At 37.9% G+C, this 17,717-nt stretch overlaps 1 protein-coding gene across 9 annotated transcripts in view; it reads left to right on the top strand.

Annotated features, from left to right (window-relative positions):
• Trpgamma (Transient receptor potential cation channel gamma) overlaps nt 1-17,717 on the top strand; it is a 108,935-nt gene that overhangs the window by 81,400 nt on the left and 9,818 nt on the right. For 3 of the 9 annotated variants that reach the window (XM_046619673.2, XM_046619669.2, XM_046619667.2), the window contains exons 4-16: nt 4,151-4,281; nt 6,955-7,228; nt 9,675-9,823; nt 11,270-11,465; nt 12,863-13,033; nt 13,239-13,473; nt 14,594-14,693; nt 14,909-15,187; nt 15,313-15,446; nt 15,590-15,725; nt 16,223-16,418; nt 16,492-16,686; nt 16,820-17,045. In XM_046619673.2, the coding sequence (XP_046475629.1) occupies nt 4,151-4,281; nt 6,955-7,228; nt 9,675-9,823; nt 11,270-11,465; nt 12,863-13,033; nt 13,239-13,473; nt 14,594-14,693; nt 14,909-15,187; nt 15,313-15,446; nt 15,590-15,725; nt 16,223-16,418; nt 16,492-16,686; nt 16,820-17,045 (2,422 nt within the window). The remainder of the gene's footprint in view (nt 1-4,150; nt 4,282-6,954; nt 7,229-9,674; nt 9,824-11,269; nt 11,466-12,862; nt 13,034-13,238; nt 13,474-14,593; nt 14,694-14,908; nt 15,188-15,312; nt 15,447-15,589; nt 15,726-16,222; nt 16,419-16,491; nt 16,687-16,819; nt 17,046-17,717) is intronic. The other 6 variants (XM_069135760.1, XM_069135759.1, XM_046619671.2 and 3 more) reach the window with 3 other exon arrangements.

Genomic DNA, 17,717 nt, shown 5'->3' with positions numbered 1-17,717 from the left:
ATCGTAACATTAAAAAAAGACTTTTCGGCACTTGCATTGCATTAGCTAAAACCAATTCTTGTTTGTAAGGTAAGACGAATGTCAACTCACGTTAGATATCGAGGCAACTGTTACACGAAGACATTACAATTTCTACTGAGAACCACTGTCCTATAACCATCTTCGAAAAGTATCGAGCACCGATAATTTCAACGGAACTCGTTCAAGATCTGGGCTGCTCTAATTTCTTGTTATTAACTTCCGAGTCTCGGGAGGGTCGCAGCTTCAACTTGGAGCGAAGGCAGAGACGCTGACAATTACGATCTCTCGAAAGTTGGTCCATCCTTAGGGTCCTTCATTTTAACTGGACTAGTTGAGATTATTTCGATGGCCGAGGGGCATTTCAAAATGAAATTACAATCGTCGGGTCTTTTTTTTTCTCGGCATTCTTTTTTCCTCGCTGGTGGGCAAACAGTTACATAAAATGTAATGGAAAGAAGAGAAGTTGAAGCTAACAACTGCCAGGTGGTTGTCCGAAGCCAATTCATTTCTCGATTCACTGACCGATAAAACGAGATTAGAGTTACATATATTTCTATATAAATGTTAGGTACACATATATGTCTGAATAACGTGTAGGACATAACCTGAATATATCTTTCAAATTCTTCATCTCAATCCAATTAGATCTGATCAAATTTTTTGGCTATTCTTTGTAAGAAAACTCATAGCGATGTCCTCATTTTTTAAAATTATCTGTCATTTTTATTGAACAGGTCACTCAGAAAAATTTAGGAAAACTTTAACGCATTTTACCAAATGTAGTCACTGCAAGATTCAGGAAGGAAAAAAATCGAAGACGGTCAGGTTTCAGAGGCAAACATTTACATTATATTGATCTCCAAGCTCGTTATCTTTTTTATATTCATCGTTGAAAACTCGTGTCAAACTTTACATTCAAAAGTTTTATAGCCGAGTTTCAGAAATTTTATTACGCTACAGAATTCTGATATTTCCAAGGGATTGCTTCGTTCATTTTACTATGCCAAGAATAACTTGTTAAATAGATGATTTTGTATGAATTTTCTGACTATATCTATAGACAAAAATCCGCCAAGTCAAGTAACTTCTCCGCAACTTGTCAAGGATTGCACTGTGGCTAAGCAACATGCAAAATTTTATTCAACACCGTGGCCAGCCGACAAGAAGAGGTCGTGCAATAGGATAGTCCGATTTCGTAACAAATTTATTGAAACACATTTGGGCAAAATAAAGCGAAGCGTATTTGTTGAGTTCCTGAATGTAGCATGCCCATTTTATCGAATCTGAAAACAATCAGAAAAATGTCATGAAATTTAACATTTTTGCTTCCTTTTCAAAAACGCAGCTTTCGTAATAGTCAAAGACGCGCAATTCACATCGTTACTTTTTTTCAACTCACATTACAAAAAATATTTTCTTTTCATTTTGGCATTAGAAATTCATTCCAATACCCATATTTTAGATTTTGATTATTTTCAATAATCGCTTGTCCTTTGCTGTAATAAAAACTCCGCTGTCAACGAGGACTCAAAAATTGGTTATATTTCACTAGTTTCTTCTGATTCTTTTCAGATTATGGAAAATCAGCGCTCTAGGAACGGTACATTAAATCTTGTCTTAGATAGGAATGACTCGAAAAGAAATCGGGCTTTGTTTTTCAACCAGTACATGCATATCAAAATTTTGTAGCAACTTAGTCTTAATCGACACCCCGTAAATTACCCCCTGCATGGAAATAATTTTGCATTTTCATTTTTATCAATGTTATTAAATGATAATTTCGTAGCCAACAAATCGGTATTCAAGTTTCGTTAAGCGTGAGTTACTTTGGAAATATGAGGCAATTGAGAAAAATGGCCAGTACGCTTTGAGAAAATTAACAGAGAAAAGTAATTTTGTCACCACATATGACAAAAACAAATTTCTAACATTTTTTTTCTTTGGAATAACATGTCCATTTACTGGAACACCGAAACATGGGTCGCTTTACTTTGTGCCAGAAGTGGTTTCGAAGTTTTGGTCGTTGAAATCAGTTTGTCCAATTATGCGATGTCTCCCTTATCCGTCAAAGTGGATATTTTCAAGATGATAAATTATAAGGTAGTGCCAACGCGAGGACGAAATCCGCAACATAAATTGAGTATAGAAACACAATTCAGAGCTTCGTCTTTAAGGTCCTCGCCATCGTCGGTAGCGATAACGACGGAGAAAAATAAAACAAGCTTCTCCTATTCCTGAGAGAAATTGAAGCGCTGGTTGACCGGTCGACGTACAAGGGTGTAATGTAGAAGGGGTGTGGTACTCTGAAAAGGAGTGAACGTCCAGAGAGCGAGAAAGATGACGGGGATAAAGATGGATAAAAAGGGAAAGACATAACCAGCCCACTCGGATGACGCCGGAGACTGGCACTCCGTGTTTATCCGGGCGCTCCCTAATTGTCAAGCCGCGCCACGCCCTTACCATACACTGTCCATCATAAGGTTCTTCACACACGCTTCATTGTCCTTCAATACACATTTCCTAATCCTCTACCAATACTTTTTCCAAAAATCTACACACGCGAAAATGACGTTCTTCGAAACCAAAATCTAAACTATACAATTACGCATTCCCAACCAAGACGATTGCCTTCGTGTTTGCTCGGTCGATTCTTCTTTACGAAACATCTAAGAAGATAAAGGAGGTTCGATTTAGCTGATATTTTGTAACCATCGATAATTTACGATTAGACGACACGTGTATTGAACTATAAAAAATAGACTCCTAGATTTCTTAAATCGTCTAATTCACCCGGAATGCTGTCTGGAATTTTGAATTCTCTCCGACCATCATAAGCGTGAAAGCATCTTGCATAACATAACCAACTTTACCTTACGATCAGTCGCATTATATAGCTCGAATAAGAAAGTCACTTAGTTAAATAAGCTTGCGTAACATCGCTGACTGTCACGCACGATTTTAACCAACTTCTTACCCTTACCGAATGAAATTGATAGTCTAGTTTATAAGGCGAAGCGGTAGAAGCTAGTCAGGTTTCCGTGGGTTTGTTTTTTTTTTTGGGTTTTTTTTTCATATTTATCGCTTTTGAGGACAATTGTGGTGTGTGGATTTCACCAAATGAAAGAAGTGTCACGCTTCAGTATGTTTTAAAAAATCTTGAAAACAAACTGATTGATATGATCTCTCTTTTATTAGATTGTCATTCGTATCTCTGCAGCTTTGACTCTCAATTTATCTTAGAATATATTCTTTTTTTTTTCTCTTTTACAAGTCAACATACGATTCATTGCAAGCGTTAATCACGTCAAGTCATCGAACGATAAAAATATTCGACATTTCCTAATGACTTATAAATGCCACTGTGATTACCGGAAGCTGTACGGAGGGGCAAATCAATAAATGTGTATCGAGCTTAAGGATCTCACAATGTCTACAGTCAGTAACCCGCTTGAAAGTTCAGTGGACCTGAAAAATTGGTTTCGAATGTGGAACAGAATGAAAAATTTCATTTTTTAACCCTTTATATCATACACGGTGTGATGGCAGTGTGTAAGCACTTGTGAAAGCATAGGCTGATTGACAATGCCCTAGCTCTTTGAAAGCATCAGAACTGCACAAAGAAGATACCAGCGTATTATTTAGTGAAAAGCTTCATGGATCGGGTGTTGAATCGTTCAATGCGAATGCTGCGTGCCTTGTATCCTCTTGCCAATCGAGAACTATTTCCAGAAATTAACAAGTTAACACCTGGATCCAATTATTACAAATTTTTAGTGGATAAACTTTGATCCAACGTAGTGAATGTTAAGTAATGATCAAGGATTCCAGCGCCGTGAGAATTCAATTAATCGAGTTTCGACCGGGCGTGAGTGTAATTTGAGTAGCATCTAGCATACCTAATGTGATTATAATTGTGGGAATGTCGAATGGCTTATAAATCCTCCTCCGAGGCGAGGATGAATGTGACTTCGGAACGACATTTTCCTTGTAAAGTAAAATGTTGCTATATTAAATTGAGCTTAATTGCAATTCCATGTTTTGTAGGGCTACTACCTTAGAGCTTCATTACTTTCAAAAATATCATGCTTGTATCCAAGTCAGTCTCATGAACAAGGATGTTATTCTTCAGAGGCACAGCATACACGGAATGATGGAGGAGGAGAACGTAGTTCGACCTCATCAAGAAATGGCAAGTCTCACTCTGGACGAAAAAAAATATCTACTGGCAGTTGAACGTGGTGACATTGCTTCCGTAAGACGGTAAGTTTTTATGCGATTAACCTTTCCTTATATATTGTTAGAATTGATGCGAAAAAATGCGAAAAAACCTGAATGCAATTCAAAGTCAAAACGATCATAAAAATAATCGCTGGCTTTTTCCGAGATGTCAAGGATTAGACCCAGGTCTACGTAGTATGGAATGCCACATACATTCTTATGATCACAGTACACCAGATACGAGCCCCGCATACTTAAAGTAACGCTTACTTGATCGTCGAAGGGAGGGATAAGTATCACTTGTCTCAAGGCAATTTTAAGTCCCTCGTCCCCCACTCCCAAACCAAAAACTGCTTGATCCATCAAGTGCGTCGTAGAGAGGATCCTGCGAAATCCCTCCAAATAACGTAATCATTCTATACCGCTTGCAGATACGTAAAAACTGCTACGTTAGACAGAACGGCTGAGTGGCACAATATCAACGCACAAGAGAAGAATAGATTTACAAAATAAATTGGCGAGTGAGCAGTGATGGCAAAATGATAAAGACTCGACGGTCCCGTTTTCGAAAAACATATCCAAGCAAACTCCTTCACCTTGTTAAAAATTTGATGCCCCTTGTCGATGAGAGGGTTACATTATCTCTTTTGCCCCTACAAAAAAATATGATTTTATTATTTTCTAGAGGCTATATATACTTGAAATTCGGTGCCTTATACAGTTGTCAAAACGTTGAATAAACGAACTTCAATCCGATAGAAAATACTGTTAAAAATCTAAAGGACGGGTAATACTCGCGTCGCATAAGTCCTCTGCACTGTTGAAAATTTGTCAATGATATGACGGATAATATTAATTCTCCAATCAAAAAATAAACAAATACGCATACCAGAGTGTGACGTGACACTGCGAGTGTGTGCCCCCCACCACCCTGTCGCAAATTGTGACGGTGAAGTTAATACACCCCGCAAAGCGTGTCGCAATATTTCGATAGCTCCTAATCAAGATTGGTCTCCTGATTTGTATATTAAGTATTAGGATCTAGCTGCTTAAAACACGTCGGAGGTAGTTTTGTAAACTAGAAATAAAATTGAGTCGTTTCAGAACGTTGATGTGGAAATTACTTGGCGTTTCGAAAACTGTGCACTCTTTCAATATAATTTATGTAAAATTATTGATAGTTGGATTATTCTAGTTCAGATTCGAAAGTTCTACATTTTGGCATTTAAGTAAAAGATATCAAATTTACTTGACTCCAATCTGACTTCTGAAATTTTTATACATCATTTCTTTGGCACTAACGTTTTTAGACTCAATGCCCGACACGTCATTGAGTAAATAATATACGATTTCCACGTATGATGCGTGTAAAATATCAGTTCCCACCTCCGAAGTTGAATCTGGACCATCGGACAGTTGAGAAACGATCCCACTGGCCAAGTTCCAAAAAATTTCACGTGATCAAGCGAAAACAGCGGCTATGTTCGCAGAGAATGCTTCATAGTTCGGACCTTGACATAAAGGATGATCAGGACTTTAGTAACTTTGAATAATATATTTCGATAAAGTAGGTAAATATTTACATCAACAGAATCGTCATAAATCTATCGTGCCTACTAATCATCTTTCACTCATACAGCACTCACCTAAAACTTGCGCAATAACAGATTGGTTCAGTTTCATCTAACCGCGGGCAACGTCTTTAGAAGCACTTTGGCTGCTCTTAAAATGACTCGAACAGATTCGGTTCTATCACCAGCATCAGATGATATCAAATAAAAGTTGAGATGCAAAACAGGTAACAGTGGTTCAACCACAGAGAGGAAACATTGCAAATATTTTGTGAATGCCGTGATTTTGAAATCTCGTGAACTGCACTTCAAATCATTGCAAGGCAGTAGATGTCTTGTGAAAAAAAAGTCTATACTCCAATTAAAGAATTTAATTAACCAGGATGCTTGCTGAATTATCGAGTAGCGTAGAATTATACGCATTGAGATAGTCAACTCGATTTGTTCTTAAACTTGGATATGTAATGGCGTTGACTTTCATTCTTTTAACACAGATAGACCTGCGTCTCGATCTTCTCAAAGTTCACGTACGACCGATAAAATATTATTTCACGATGTCAATGGTGTTGCATGTTTCCTTGAAGTTTGCACACACTCGATCTGGAATTGGTTGCCGAGTCTCTTATCGAGGAGACTTATATCCGTTGGGACGCGAAATATGGAAAGAAAGAAAAGAAGAGAGTAGACTATGAATTTTATCGATCACGGTAAAATCGGACTGGTCCCTGTGGAGTACACTGTACATATAGCTTCTAGTAAATAGCAGTGCTGTGCGATAAACCCTGCAACGCATGACTTTATTTTTCTACCTTCAATCGCATGACTGGGGCCCTAACGAACCCCAGGTTTTTCTTGATCACAAAACCGATCCTATGCTGATAAATAGACTTTGTCATACATGGTTCGCTTCTTTTTTTTTTCATAAATAAGAGAACGGTGTACGAAAATACTGATTTCATTGAGAGTTAACGTACCCTTAACACGTTCGAACCACGCAAAGAAACTGGTTCTACTATTTTTAGTTCGACAGATAACAGCAGTGTCCGGTACTAGATGCCGACCGGCTACCAGCTTCCCCTAAACGTCGGAAAATTGTTTGTGTGAGCTTGCTAAAATGCTACAAAATTGCCAACTTATTTCACAGAATGCTTCAACGTGCCCAAGAAACCGACTACACGAACATCAACTGCGTGGATCCTCTGGGAAGGTCTGCTCTTTTAATGGCAATCGACAACGAGAACCTGGAAATGGTAGAGCTACTAATAGAGCATCGGGTAGATACCAAAGATGCCTTGCTCCACGCCATCTCAGAAGAATTTGTGGAGGCTGTCGAGGTTCTTCTAGAGCACGAGGAGAGCTTCCACAGGAGTGGAGATCCTCACGTAAGCAGCTCTGTGTCGTCGGCTTGCCGCCTGCCAGTTCGTAGTCTTATTCGTACTTTATTTTTTATGGATAAACAAATTAAATTCCGGCCGATTTTATAAGTTACCTTCATCATAGCTCGATATTACGCGTTATGCATGTCAGTTGCGGAGAATGTTACTCATCTAAACATCCATACATCAATTTAGTGTGATATCTCGAGCCCGTGGTGAATGATTTATAATACATCTGGATACAACAGAATTACACAGAATTTTTATTCTAATTAATTCACTGTGATAACACTTCGCATATACTCTAGAGTACTGAAGATACCTACTGAACGACACACGTTCGAAACAAAATTACTTGGTTCCGAAGCGAACGTTACCCCGAGCTAATGAAATTCTTGTGAGTCAGCATACCTTTGAAATCACCACATCTTTTTATGGTGCTTTTTTCGAGTAGCGTTGTATGATTTTTTTTCCTCCGTTTGTAGTTATATCTGAGCCAATACAAACAACCAATAACTTAACGAGTAAACGCACTTGCCTGTGATATGTATGAGTGAAGTTACATCGGAATTGTATGCAGAACCTCTGTCGAATTGAATCCATCGTCCACTCCCTCGCTCAAGTTCCATTGCTCCAAAGTCCTGCGTAACCAAAGGACTGTACAGAATTTGGGTGGGACCGATCGCCATGGAAGATGCTCTACATACAATTCCTATAAAACAAACGTAAATCGTCATTATACTACCTCAAATTCAAGTCACTAAATTTTGAAAAAGTTTTTGGACCATTTCACTTTTAGGCAGATGTTGTCAATATCAATATCCTTCCGCTTTGGTATTCATGTGAATGCATGTCATACGTACTCTGTATGTTGAAAATACCTCGGAATCGATACCAATTCTTTGTATAACTACATATTTCAATTCAATTAAGTTTTTTTATCAATGCCTCTTTGCGAGGTTTCCAAACTGAAATGAATATTGATTTTGTCCCTCCTCTGATACTTCAAGTTCAATTCATGTATTATGTATTCATGTGTACGTACGGTCGATGGGGTGTATTTATTTTTGTTGCAGTAAAATGGTAGAATAAGAGATCATTTTCTAATCGCACTAGAAATTTTTGTACGTGTTGAGACTTTTATGTCTATTTTGGTCTGTGACGTAAATATATTTTGTGTATTTGTGAGGAAGAGTTTAAATTCTCCGACTAGTTACTAAGACTGGTTGAGTTATAAATTTCTAAGAAAAATGCTCTAAAGAGCATTTTGATATAAATAATCAAAGACTATGTTCAGATTCCAAGTCGAATTGCATTCAAAATGATGAGGTCAAAGATTGGCACTACCCTTACAGAATCGTCTGATTCTATAATCATTTCCAATTTCTGGTTCTGAAATTAAAAAAGTTCGATCGCAAAATGATTCGACGCTTAGAGAATGACAAAACTTAAAATATGGGTACCTAATCGTGTAAAGATAAATCAGTTAAATTATTGTGATTCAAGCCAAGATATCATTAAACCTATTTTGTATAATTTAAAATGTACTCTTATGGCTAAGTATTTTTTTGTCGTTTTCAATCACTCAGCAACCAATAATCAATCGACGGTTGGATGTCAATCAAAAATAGTTTCCCTCAAATTTATTCACGTCGAAGAAAATTTTAGCTGTCGAAGCAAAAATTTTTTTGAGTGCGGTGCTTGCTCGTGTTGTACAATTTTTGACTGTCGGTACAAATTTTTAATTAACTCACTTCGATCAATCTCCCCAGCATTGAATCATAATCTAATTATAATTGTATCGAAACAATGAGGTTCATTTATACCACGCCGAACAATCTGATTGCTAAACCGGTAAGCAATGTATTATATATATATATGATGATTACAGACATCTATTTCATGCCATATTGTCGACAACTTTTTGCCGCTTAGGATATTCGTTTTTTACCTACTTCTCGACACACCGATATACTATATGGTACATTATGTACATCACATTCAAAACATGGTTCTCCGGCATCAGGCCTCATGATATCGAAGAATTATAGTAATATGAGAGAATTCAAGAAATCAACCACTTCAATGTAATAATTATAAATCTTCGTTTCATTGACGATATTCATCTCATCCCCTGAAATAAAATTACATGTATCCGCTAATCGTCCGTAATAATAAGTGCACCCCGTACGAATTGAACAGAGTACTAGCATGATTTAATGAGGCTAAAAACGTAACGTCTTGTCATGATACATGTTAACAGATATTATTATCATTTATTTTGAAATTTATTGTTTTGTTATTAGTAATATCATCATTGTGAGAAAGAAAAATGAATTGACGTTACGAGTAAAAACAAAAAGTTATTTGCATCGATGTTTAATATGTGGTACCGTGTATGAACTGTACCGCGAATGAAGTAAAGCCATAGAGAATCACGACACAAGTTGGCGATTGCTGTAATACTAAACAAGCCTTGAATTCGCAGAGTTGGGAGGCACTTCCTCCCGATACGGCCACCTTCACCCCAGACATCACTCCGTTGATTCTTTCCGCGCACAGAGACAATTACGAAATCATTAAGATCCTGCTAGACAGAGGCGCCACGTTGCCGATGCCGCATGATGTTCGCTGTGGGTGAGTGATCGATGCGTTGCGATTTTCACATTTTGAATCTTATACCAAGTTGTACGCTTCCCTTGCCACATCACCCGGGTTAACGATCCTGTTAACAATGGTGAAGTGAAACATATCCAACTAGGTTCACTGATTACTAATAATAAAATGCGTTAAACACGTTATTCAGGAAACATTATACTCTCAGAACTTGATTTGTTTCTATGATCTACGACCGTTGCGACGAAGAGTATGAAAAATATGGCGAGATTAGGAGGTATATTTATCACTCTTTTCATCAACTTGTCAACCTCTATAATTATGCTGATCCAACCAAACTTAAGCGTTACGGAATATTCACGTGAGGAGTTGATCCGCGTGATCCCAGGAAGGTTCTACCAGAGTTCAGTTGGTACTTTGCCCGTGTAAAACAAAAAAAATGAAATGCTCTGACGAGATTAGCATTTTTACTTGAGCAAAGAGAAAAACCGAAATAACGATTTCTTTACAATTTCATAAACAATTTTGAGACTTCACTCCGAAAACCTTTCGTTTTTTCCTGCTCATCGCTTTGGTAACAGGATAAGAATCGGTTAGGAACCAAACTGCGTCTCTTAATTTTGACAGACCTTCAAGTTTCGTGAACTCTAGCACCCAACAAAACTGTTGCACTGCCAGATTGACTTTTATCATATGGACGATTATCTGCGAAACGGTTGTAGATAGACATCTGAAATTTTCAAGGTATACTCGGTCACGATCTAAAATGAGAACCTTCTTTTTTCCGACCGGTCTAATTTCCGGCTACACCGGAACCGACTGACTTCTCCGTGTCCGGAAGTCGAAACAAATTCTGAATAATAACGAACACTGTTTCCTGCATGCGACAGAAGAGCACTTTTTTATTACTTTTACCCGTAGTTCTTTTCAATTCGCGTTTCTTTTCTTTTCTTATTCAGAATTTGATCATTGGACCTAAAGATGGACGAAAATTACAATGATCTAACTTTGACATGTCATTTTTACCTCAAAGTAGATTTCTACAGCATATTATCAAAATCCAGAAATTAGAAATTATCGGAAACCTACAGGATGTTTTGAATAGCTCTTGCTGCGTACGAACAATGTAATGAAATAGAGAATTTTTTTGCGAGTTTCATTTAGTCACGAAATGAGAACACCGTAACGTATAATAAATTCAATTGATTCGCTACGTAAGGTTATTCGCTACCGTCTAAGAATGAATAAATTAAGAGTCCTGCTTCATTGAGAAGGCAAACAAATTTGGCAATCGTCACACAAATTGGTTCCAATTAGAAAAAAATTTATCGTCAAATTTCTATGAATTACTTTAGGAAAGTTCTCTTCCAGCAAAAGCCCCAGGATACAATTAAGAATCTACCCAACAATAAAGCACAATTAAAATCTGAGCCACGAGTCCATCATTTTCCTTAATGTTTTAATTAGGTGTGACGAATGCGTAACATCACGAATGGAAGATTCTCTGAGGCACTCACGGAGCAGAATTAACGCTTACCGGGCTTTGGCATCGCCGTCTTTGATAGCACTTTCTTCCAAGGACCCCATACTTACTGCGTTCGAACTTTCGTGGGAGCTTCGGCGGCTGTCTTTCCTCGAGCACGAATTCAAGCTTGAATACCAGGTGAGCTTACCGGATCGCCCTTCAAACTCAGCTCATGAATCTCAAAACTATCCCTCGATGCGACCATATTATAAGCTTAAGTCTCATTCGATCCTTCATCCTGCTTGCAATTCCTTCAAGACGTAAGTTCCTCCTAAAAATATCGCAGTAGTTTGGAACTGCGCATGTACCTAAATCTGGCACCTGCTTCGTCATGATTACACGAAAACTGCTAAATGAAATGTACGTAGAATTAGTTTTCACATATTTCTCATTCATTGATTTGTTCATTTACATATTCATCTATTCATTTATTCAGTCGTTAGTGGTGGGACCAAAACTTGGGAATTTCACCGGTATTAGCCTCTGAGAAAAAACAAGACAGACGAATGAAAGTAAATTCTTATAATAATAATAATATATTATAAATGGATCTAGCCACATCAATCCGATATTTACCTCGACATTCAATCATTTTCTATTGTTTTTTTTCGGGCATGTTGTACTATGTGATATTCTTTTTTTCCTTTGAATAATCCAAAATTTTATAAATAATCGATTCCATCTTTCGTAAAGAGTACTTCTATTCAATTTACGAAAAAGTATACATCTGTTCTATATTCCAGCTAATATAATACTGTTCAACTACGAAAACAACTTCGCATCGGCTCAAAATCTTGTAATTAATAATCAGTTATTAACAAATCACATCCCTTTGTCAGAACATATTTATTTTTTCCGCTATGTATTTTGCAATCATCACATACCACGTTGATTACCACGGTAACCTCTTTTTATATTATTGGCGGATACTCTAAATATCACAACCTCTTATCGATACTCACTATTGGTACCCAACTTTTGATTTATACGGTCGTAAATCGTGGTCTTGTAACACGGGGGATGATTTTGGCATTAAATCACTCCTTCCTTTCAATTCCGTACTCTCTCTGATTTTCTCCGATCATTTCTCAGCCCGCGGGTTTCTGCTGGTAGAGCTTCAATGGGTTTAAATTTAATCGAGAAACTATATTGATATCTCTTACTAGTATCGAACGGTTCGAGCTTCAATCGGAGGAAATGCGAAAGTTTCTTCCAAACGGGATGCTGTCCGATATCCGACTGCTGAGCGCAGAGGACTTATAAGGTGGTCGAAACTTATGGGAACCTTTAAAACTCGTGATTTCTTCACAGTATAATAGAGCCGGGAAAAACATATCACAAAACCAGGATAATTGAAAATCTAGGACAACAGGAAGAAAGAAATTGACCACCTGCATATCCATTCAAAAACTTCATTTCGAAGAGGGCCTAAAAATTTACCTCCTTACTTGTAGAAAGTCGAATATTTTCTTTCGGTTCCCAGATGTACTGCAGATGAAATCAATCTTAAGAACTTTGTGGATTTATCATTGTAGGAACTGAGACGACAGTGCCAGGACTTCGCAACAGCTTTGCTGGATCACACGAGGAGTTCTTACGAACTTGAAGTGCTCTTGAACCATGACCCCACGGGACCAGCCTTTGAGCACGGGGAAAGGATGCACTTGAACCGTTTGAAATTGGCAATAAAGTTGCGTCAAAAGAAGGTAGGGAATCGCACTACGCATTCGAAATTGATCGCTTTTTACGCCAATTGACTATAAAGATGAGTTTGACCTGAAGAGACATCCGACTGTTGGGTAGTAATTGACAGAAATTAGACATAATATGACACCGGCCGAAGTAAGTAAGATTTTCATAAATTTTGGCCGGTTGAGATATCTGAGAAAGCTTTTATTTGTCTGAATCTAGTTCGTTGCACATCCTAACGTGCAGCAGCTGCTTGCATCCATTTGGTACGAGGGACTGCCTGGTTTCCGTCGGAAAAATATTTTGCTTCAAGCCTTGGAGACTATGCGGATTGGAATTCTCTTCCCATTTCTCAGCGTGGCTTACATCATAGCACCTCACAGTGTCGTCGGTCAGACTATGAGAAAACCCTTCATCAAGTTCATCTGTCATTCCGCCTCATACTTCACGTTTCTGTGTAAGTGTTTCAAAATATCTGTTAATGTTTTTTCGAGAATTTAAGTGACGGTGGCAAAATGATCGTATCGATACGCATCGTGTCGTGGGAAAGAATGTTGTCGGAGAAAAATGTTATGTATTCATCAATAAGGTTGGTACAGTCGATTGAAGTGGAATGCAAAAAACGTAGACGCCTACCTTTCACGACAAAGTGCGTGATGGAATTGAAAACACTGGCCGGAAGCGAAAAGCAATTACGGTCAACTCTTTGATTGTTCACGTAACTTAAGCTATTTCTTCTTACTGTGAATATTAAGTCGTATATTAGGGATATTGGTGAGTCAAAAATAATGGTATTGAATTTTGACTCACCAACTTTCATAAGAAGCTATTGCTTAATAAGCATACAAAGCAAATTTTCCCGGCCAAGGAATATCAACGTTTCTGTCCAACATGTCCGCTAAATATGAATGTATATTTATTGTAAGCTATTGACGTGCTATATGAGAAATGATTCTCGCTAATAATTTAGAAAATGTGACTATAATTTTATCCACCAATGAGATGGATCTATTTATTTTTGATCTGGCTGCTCCGAACTTTGATAAGTTATTCGAAGAAGCATTTCATACAGATACCGTAATTATTCAAGTGGGAAACATAAGCTGCAGCACATAATAATGGCATTAGCGATAGCCCATTTCTTGCTCTATAACTTATCTTGATCAATCGTGAAGGTGGCGTCGCGGATGTTTTGCGGTGATTAATCAGTCGACAATTCGCTGCGAGCCTATAAGTATACTGACAGGAATACCTTACTCGCTGGACAACGTCAATTTATAGTTCAAGGGCAAAATTAGAACAAATGGGTGGAAGGGGAGAAGCAGAGGTTAGGGTATCAATCCTGAACCAATGTCGAAAAATTAAATTCTAAATTACGTTCTGGTTCTATCGGCTCAAGCTACTCACCCTTCTATTGCAAAACGTTAAGATTCCAATTATCTCCTGCTCTATTAAACTTTTACATACGAAAGTATCGACAGCGCTTGGTCGATTAAAGTTTTTATTTTTATACGGAACGATCACTTGTAGATTTGCATGTGGCTACTTAAGAATTTACCAATTTTCTCATTTTTCAGTCATGTTGATTCTTGCCAGTCAAAGAATAGAGAATCTACTTGGAATTGGAGTTCCTTCAGAGCTAGAGAAAAGAGGAGAAATGCCCTCAGCCGTCGAAGCGTAAGCTATAAATTACTATCAAAGAAAGCAAACCCGATTCCTTTTCGATCAAAACAAGTCTAAGAACTTTCATTAATACGATTTTCAAAGTTTTTTCATCATGTTATTATTATTACTCAATTCGAGCTAATTTTAACTTTCGAAATATTATTCTTTCGCATCAACATGTGAGCAATTTCGTTAATTTTTTCATTAATACAAAATCCATACACCAGATTCATCATAGCGTGGGTTTCCGGGCTGATATGGTCAGAGGTGAAACAGTTGTGGGACGTCGGTTTGGAGGAGTATGTGCATGACATGTGGAACGTGATAGACTTTGTAACGAACTCCTTATACGTGGCTACTCTCGCGTTAAGGATTGTGGCCTACTACCGAGTGCAGGAAGAAAAGCAAAAACTCATTGACAGTGAGCGTCTCCGTCGGGAAGAATGGGATGCGTGGGATCCTATGTTGATTTCCGAAGGACTCTTTTCAGCTGCTAATATTTTCAGGTAAACCATTTTTTCGCACGAAGCTCACAACTGGACGCTATAATCAATCCGTTGCATGAACTAACCGCCAATCGTAAGCTAAAGGCAATGTCACTTCAAACACTCTCCTCTTCCGTTTTTCTTAGCTCGCTGAAGCTTGTTTACATCTTCTCTGTAAACCCTCATCTGGGACCTTTACAAGTATCGCTATCCAGGATGGTGATGGACATCATGAAGTTCTTTTTCCTCTACGTTTTGGTTCTTTTCGCGTTTTCATGTGGTAAGTTGGCATTGGATTGCTGCGTCCCTTGTATTGTTATAGATATACATCGTACTTTCCAAACGTGTAAATCATTTGTTTGAATTCTCTGACCGCTGTTTATCTCCGGTATTAGCAGTTCATATCATGTCGTTTTTTAACAGGCCTCAACCAACTCTTGTGGTACTACGCTGACATGGAGAAGAAACGTTGTCCATCCAATAGCTCTGACATCTCGAGTACCAACAGTACAGCAAATTCCAATAATAATTCTTGCGTTTTGTGGAGAAGGTTCGCTAAGTAAGTATACCCTTCGGGAGTGCGGTATATAGGTAGATTAAGGTTTTGAAAAATCAGTAAGAAACCTTTTGACATCTACTTGAACGTGTCCCATCTTTAATCTTATAATCCTAAAAAATGAACCCGTATCTACGTTACTTTACCTCTTCAACCCATAGCAGCAGGAAAACATTGCGATTTACGTACGTTGGGAAAAATTGTCGTAGCGCGATACATAGCCACTCTTAAAAACCGGCCATAATCGATTTTCGCCAAACTGCAAATTTAATTTCAGCCCCTCAGTGGAAGCTCAATAGTATTTTTAAAATGTGAAGTTTCGAAACAAAGCGTTTTAGCAATGATGACTTTGCTTTTTATGCATTTTAAATAAATTCATCTGCGAGTTAAAATACTGATAAGACTAAACTTTCTGCTCATGATACGCGTAATATAACGTTTTTATCATGCGACTGTAAAATGTAAGTTATGTACATACCTACATTATTGCCCTACTATAGTCTATTCGAGACAACGCAGACCTTGTTCTGGGCGGTGTTTGGGCTCGTTGAACTCGAGAGTTTTGAGTTGGACGGAATCAAGGTGTTCACGAGGTTCTGGGGAATGCTCATGTTTGGCACCTACTCGGTCATCAACATCGTAGTTCTTCTGAATCTTCTCGTTGCCATGATGAATCACTCCTATCAGCTGATATCCGTACGTAAATTCTTGCGAAGATCGTCTTTTTTGTATTTGGGTTAACGATTACTCAGATCTGAAAAATATTTAGGACCGTGCTGACACTGAGTGGAAATTTGCTCGTAGTAAGCTGTGGATTAGTTACTTTGAAGAAGGTGGTACAGTACCTCCTCCATTCAACATCATTCCAGCACCGAAGAGTGCCTGGTACATCGGTCAGTGGATTTATCGGAAGTTGTGTGGTCACAGACGTGCCGCGAAGAAAGAGCACATGCGGACGATCAGGGTGAGTCGACTGGAAAGTGCTATTCGATGTTTAATCATGGTTGGAGAACTAATGTTGCTTCTAATCCAAGGGAAGGGTCGGAGGAGCTTTGCTACAAATAACTATATAAGTGGTTAATGGCCAATTTTTCTAGCGAAAGGTGAAACAGGCATCAGAAAGAGACTTCAGGTATCAAACGATCATGCGTAATCTTGTAAGGCGGTACGTTACGGTTGAACAACGCAAGGCAGAAGGCGAAGGTGTCACCGAGGACGACGTGAACGAGATCAAGCAAGATATTAGTGCCTTCCGATGCGAGCTTATCGAGATCTTGAAAAATTCTGGCATGAACACGTCAACAGCGACCGGCGCTGGAGGCGGTGAGTGGTCGCATTTTGACACCAACGGTTAAGGTTTTCAGATTTTAGCGAATCAAACCTAAAAAAATTCTTGTTGGAATTTTTTTTGCTGTTTTCTGACTATCTCAATTTAATCAGTTTAACGCACCAGTAATCAACGTGAATATCATTTTTGAAAGGACTATTTTTTTGTGTATCCAGGGAAATAGTTTTTCGATTAAATTTCTTAGACTAAACCGAGTGTTAACTGAATGCTAAGATGTATGGGAAAGTTTATACCGACTTGACCAACGTCCAAACCTTACTTTTGATCATTTCTGTTCTAATTTTTCATAATATTTCTTAGATTGAAGTGAACATATTTTTTGCTAAATCAAATTTTTATTTTCGACGATTTCCGCTGGGAAGAATGTTTTCAATTGATTATAAATTCTGAATGCCAAATCGGACCATTAGTTATAAGATCTAACTGTTTAAAGCGAAATGAACTTTCAACAAAAAATACAGAAGGACTTACAAAGTTTACAACATGTTTAGGCAACGAAATCGTACCTCAAAATTGAGAAATCAATTTTACAGAAAGTCTAAAATTTGCAATTTCTCTTTTCAAATGTCAACATTTTTCAAACATAGTAACGAACAGTTTGAGAGTGACACGATAATCCTATTTGTAGTATTTTTTTTCAAGTCCGT

The sequence above is a fragment of the Neodiprion pinetum genome, chromosome 4 (genome assembly GCF_021155775.2).
Source record: "Neodiprion pinetum isolate iyNeoPine1 chromosome 4, iyNeoPine1.2, whole genome shotgun sequence".
Classification (NCBI taxonomy): Eukaryota; Metazoa; Arthropoda; class Insecta; order Hymenoptera; family Diprionidae; genus Neodiprion; species Neodiprion pinetum.
The sequence above is the reverse complement of the archived record's forward strand: the minus strand, read 5'-3'. Positions and strand labels throughout refer to the sequence as shown.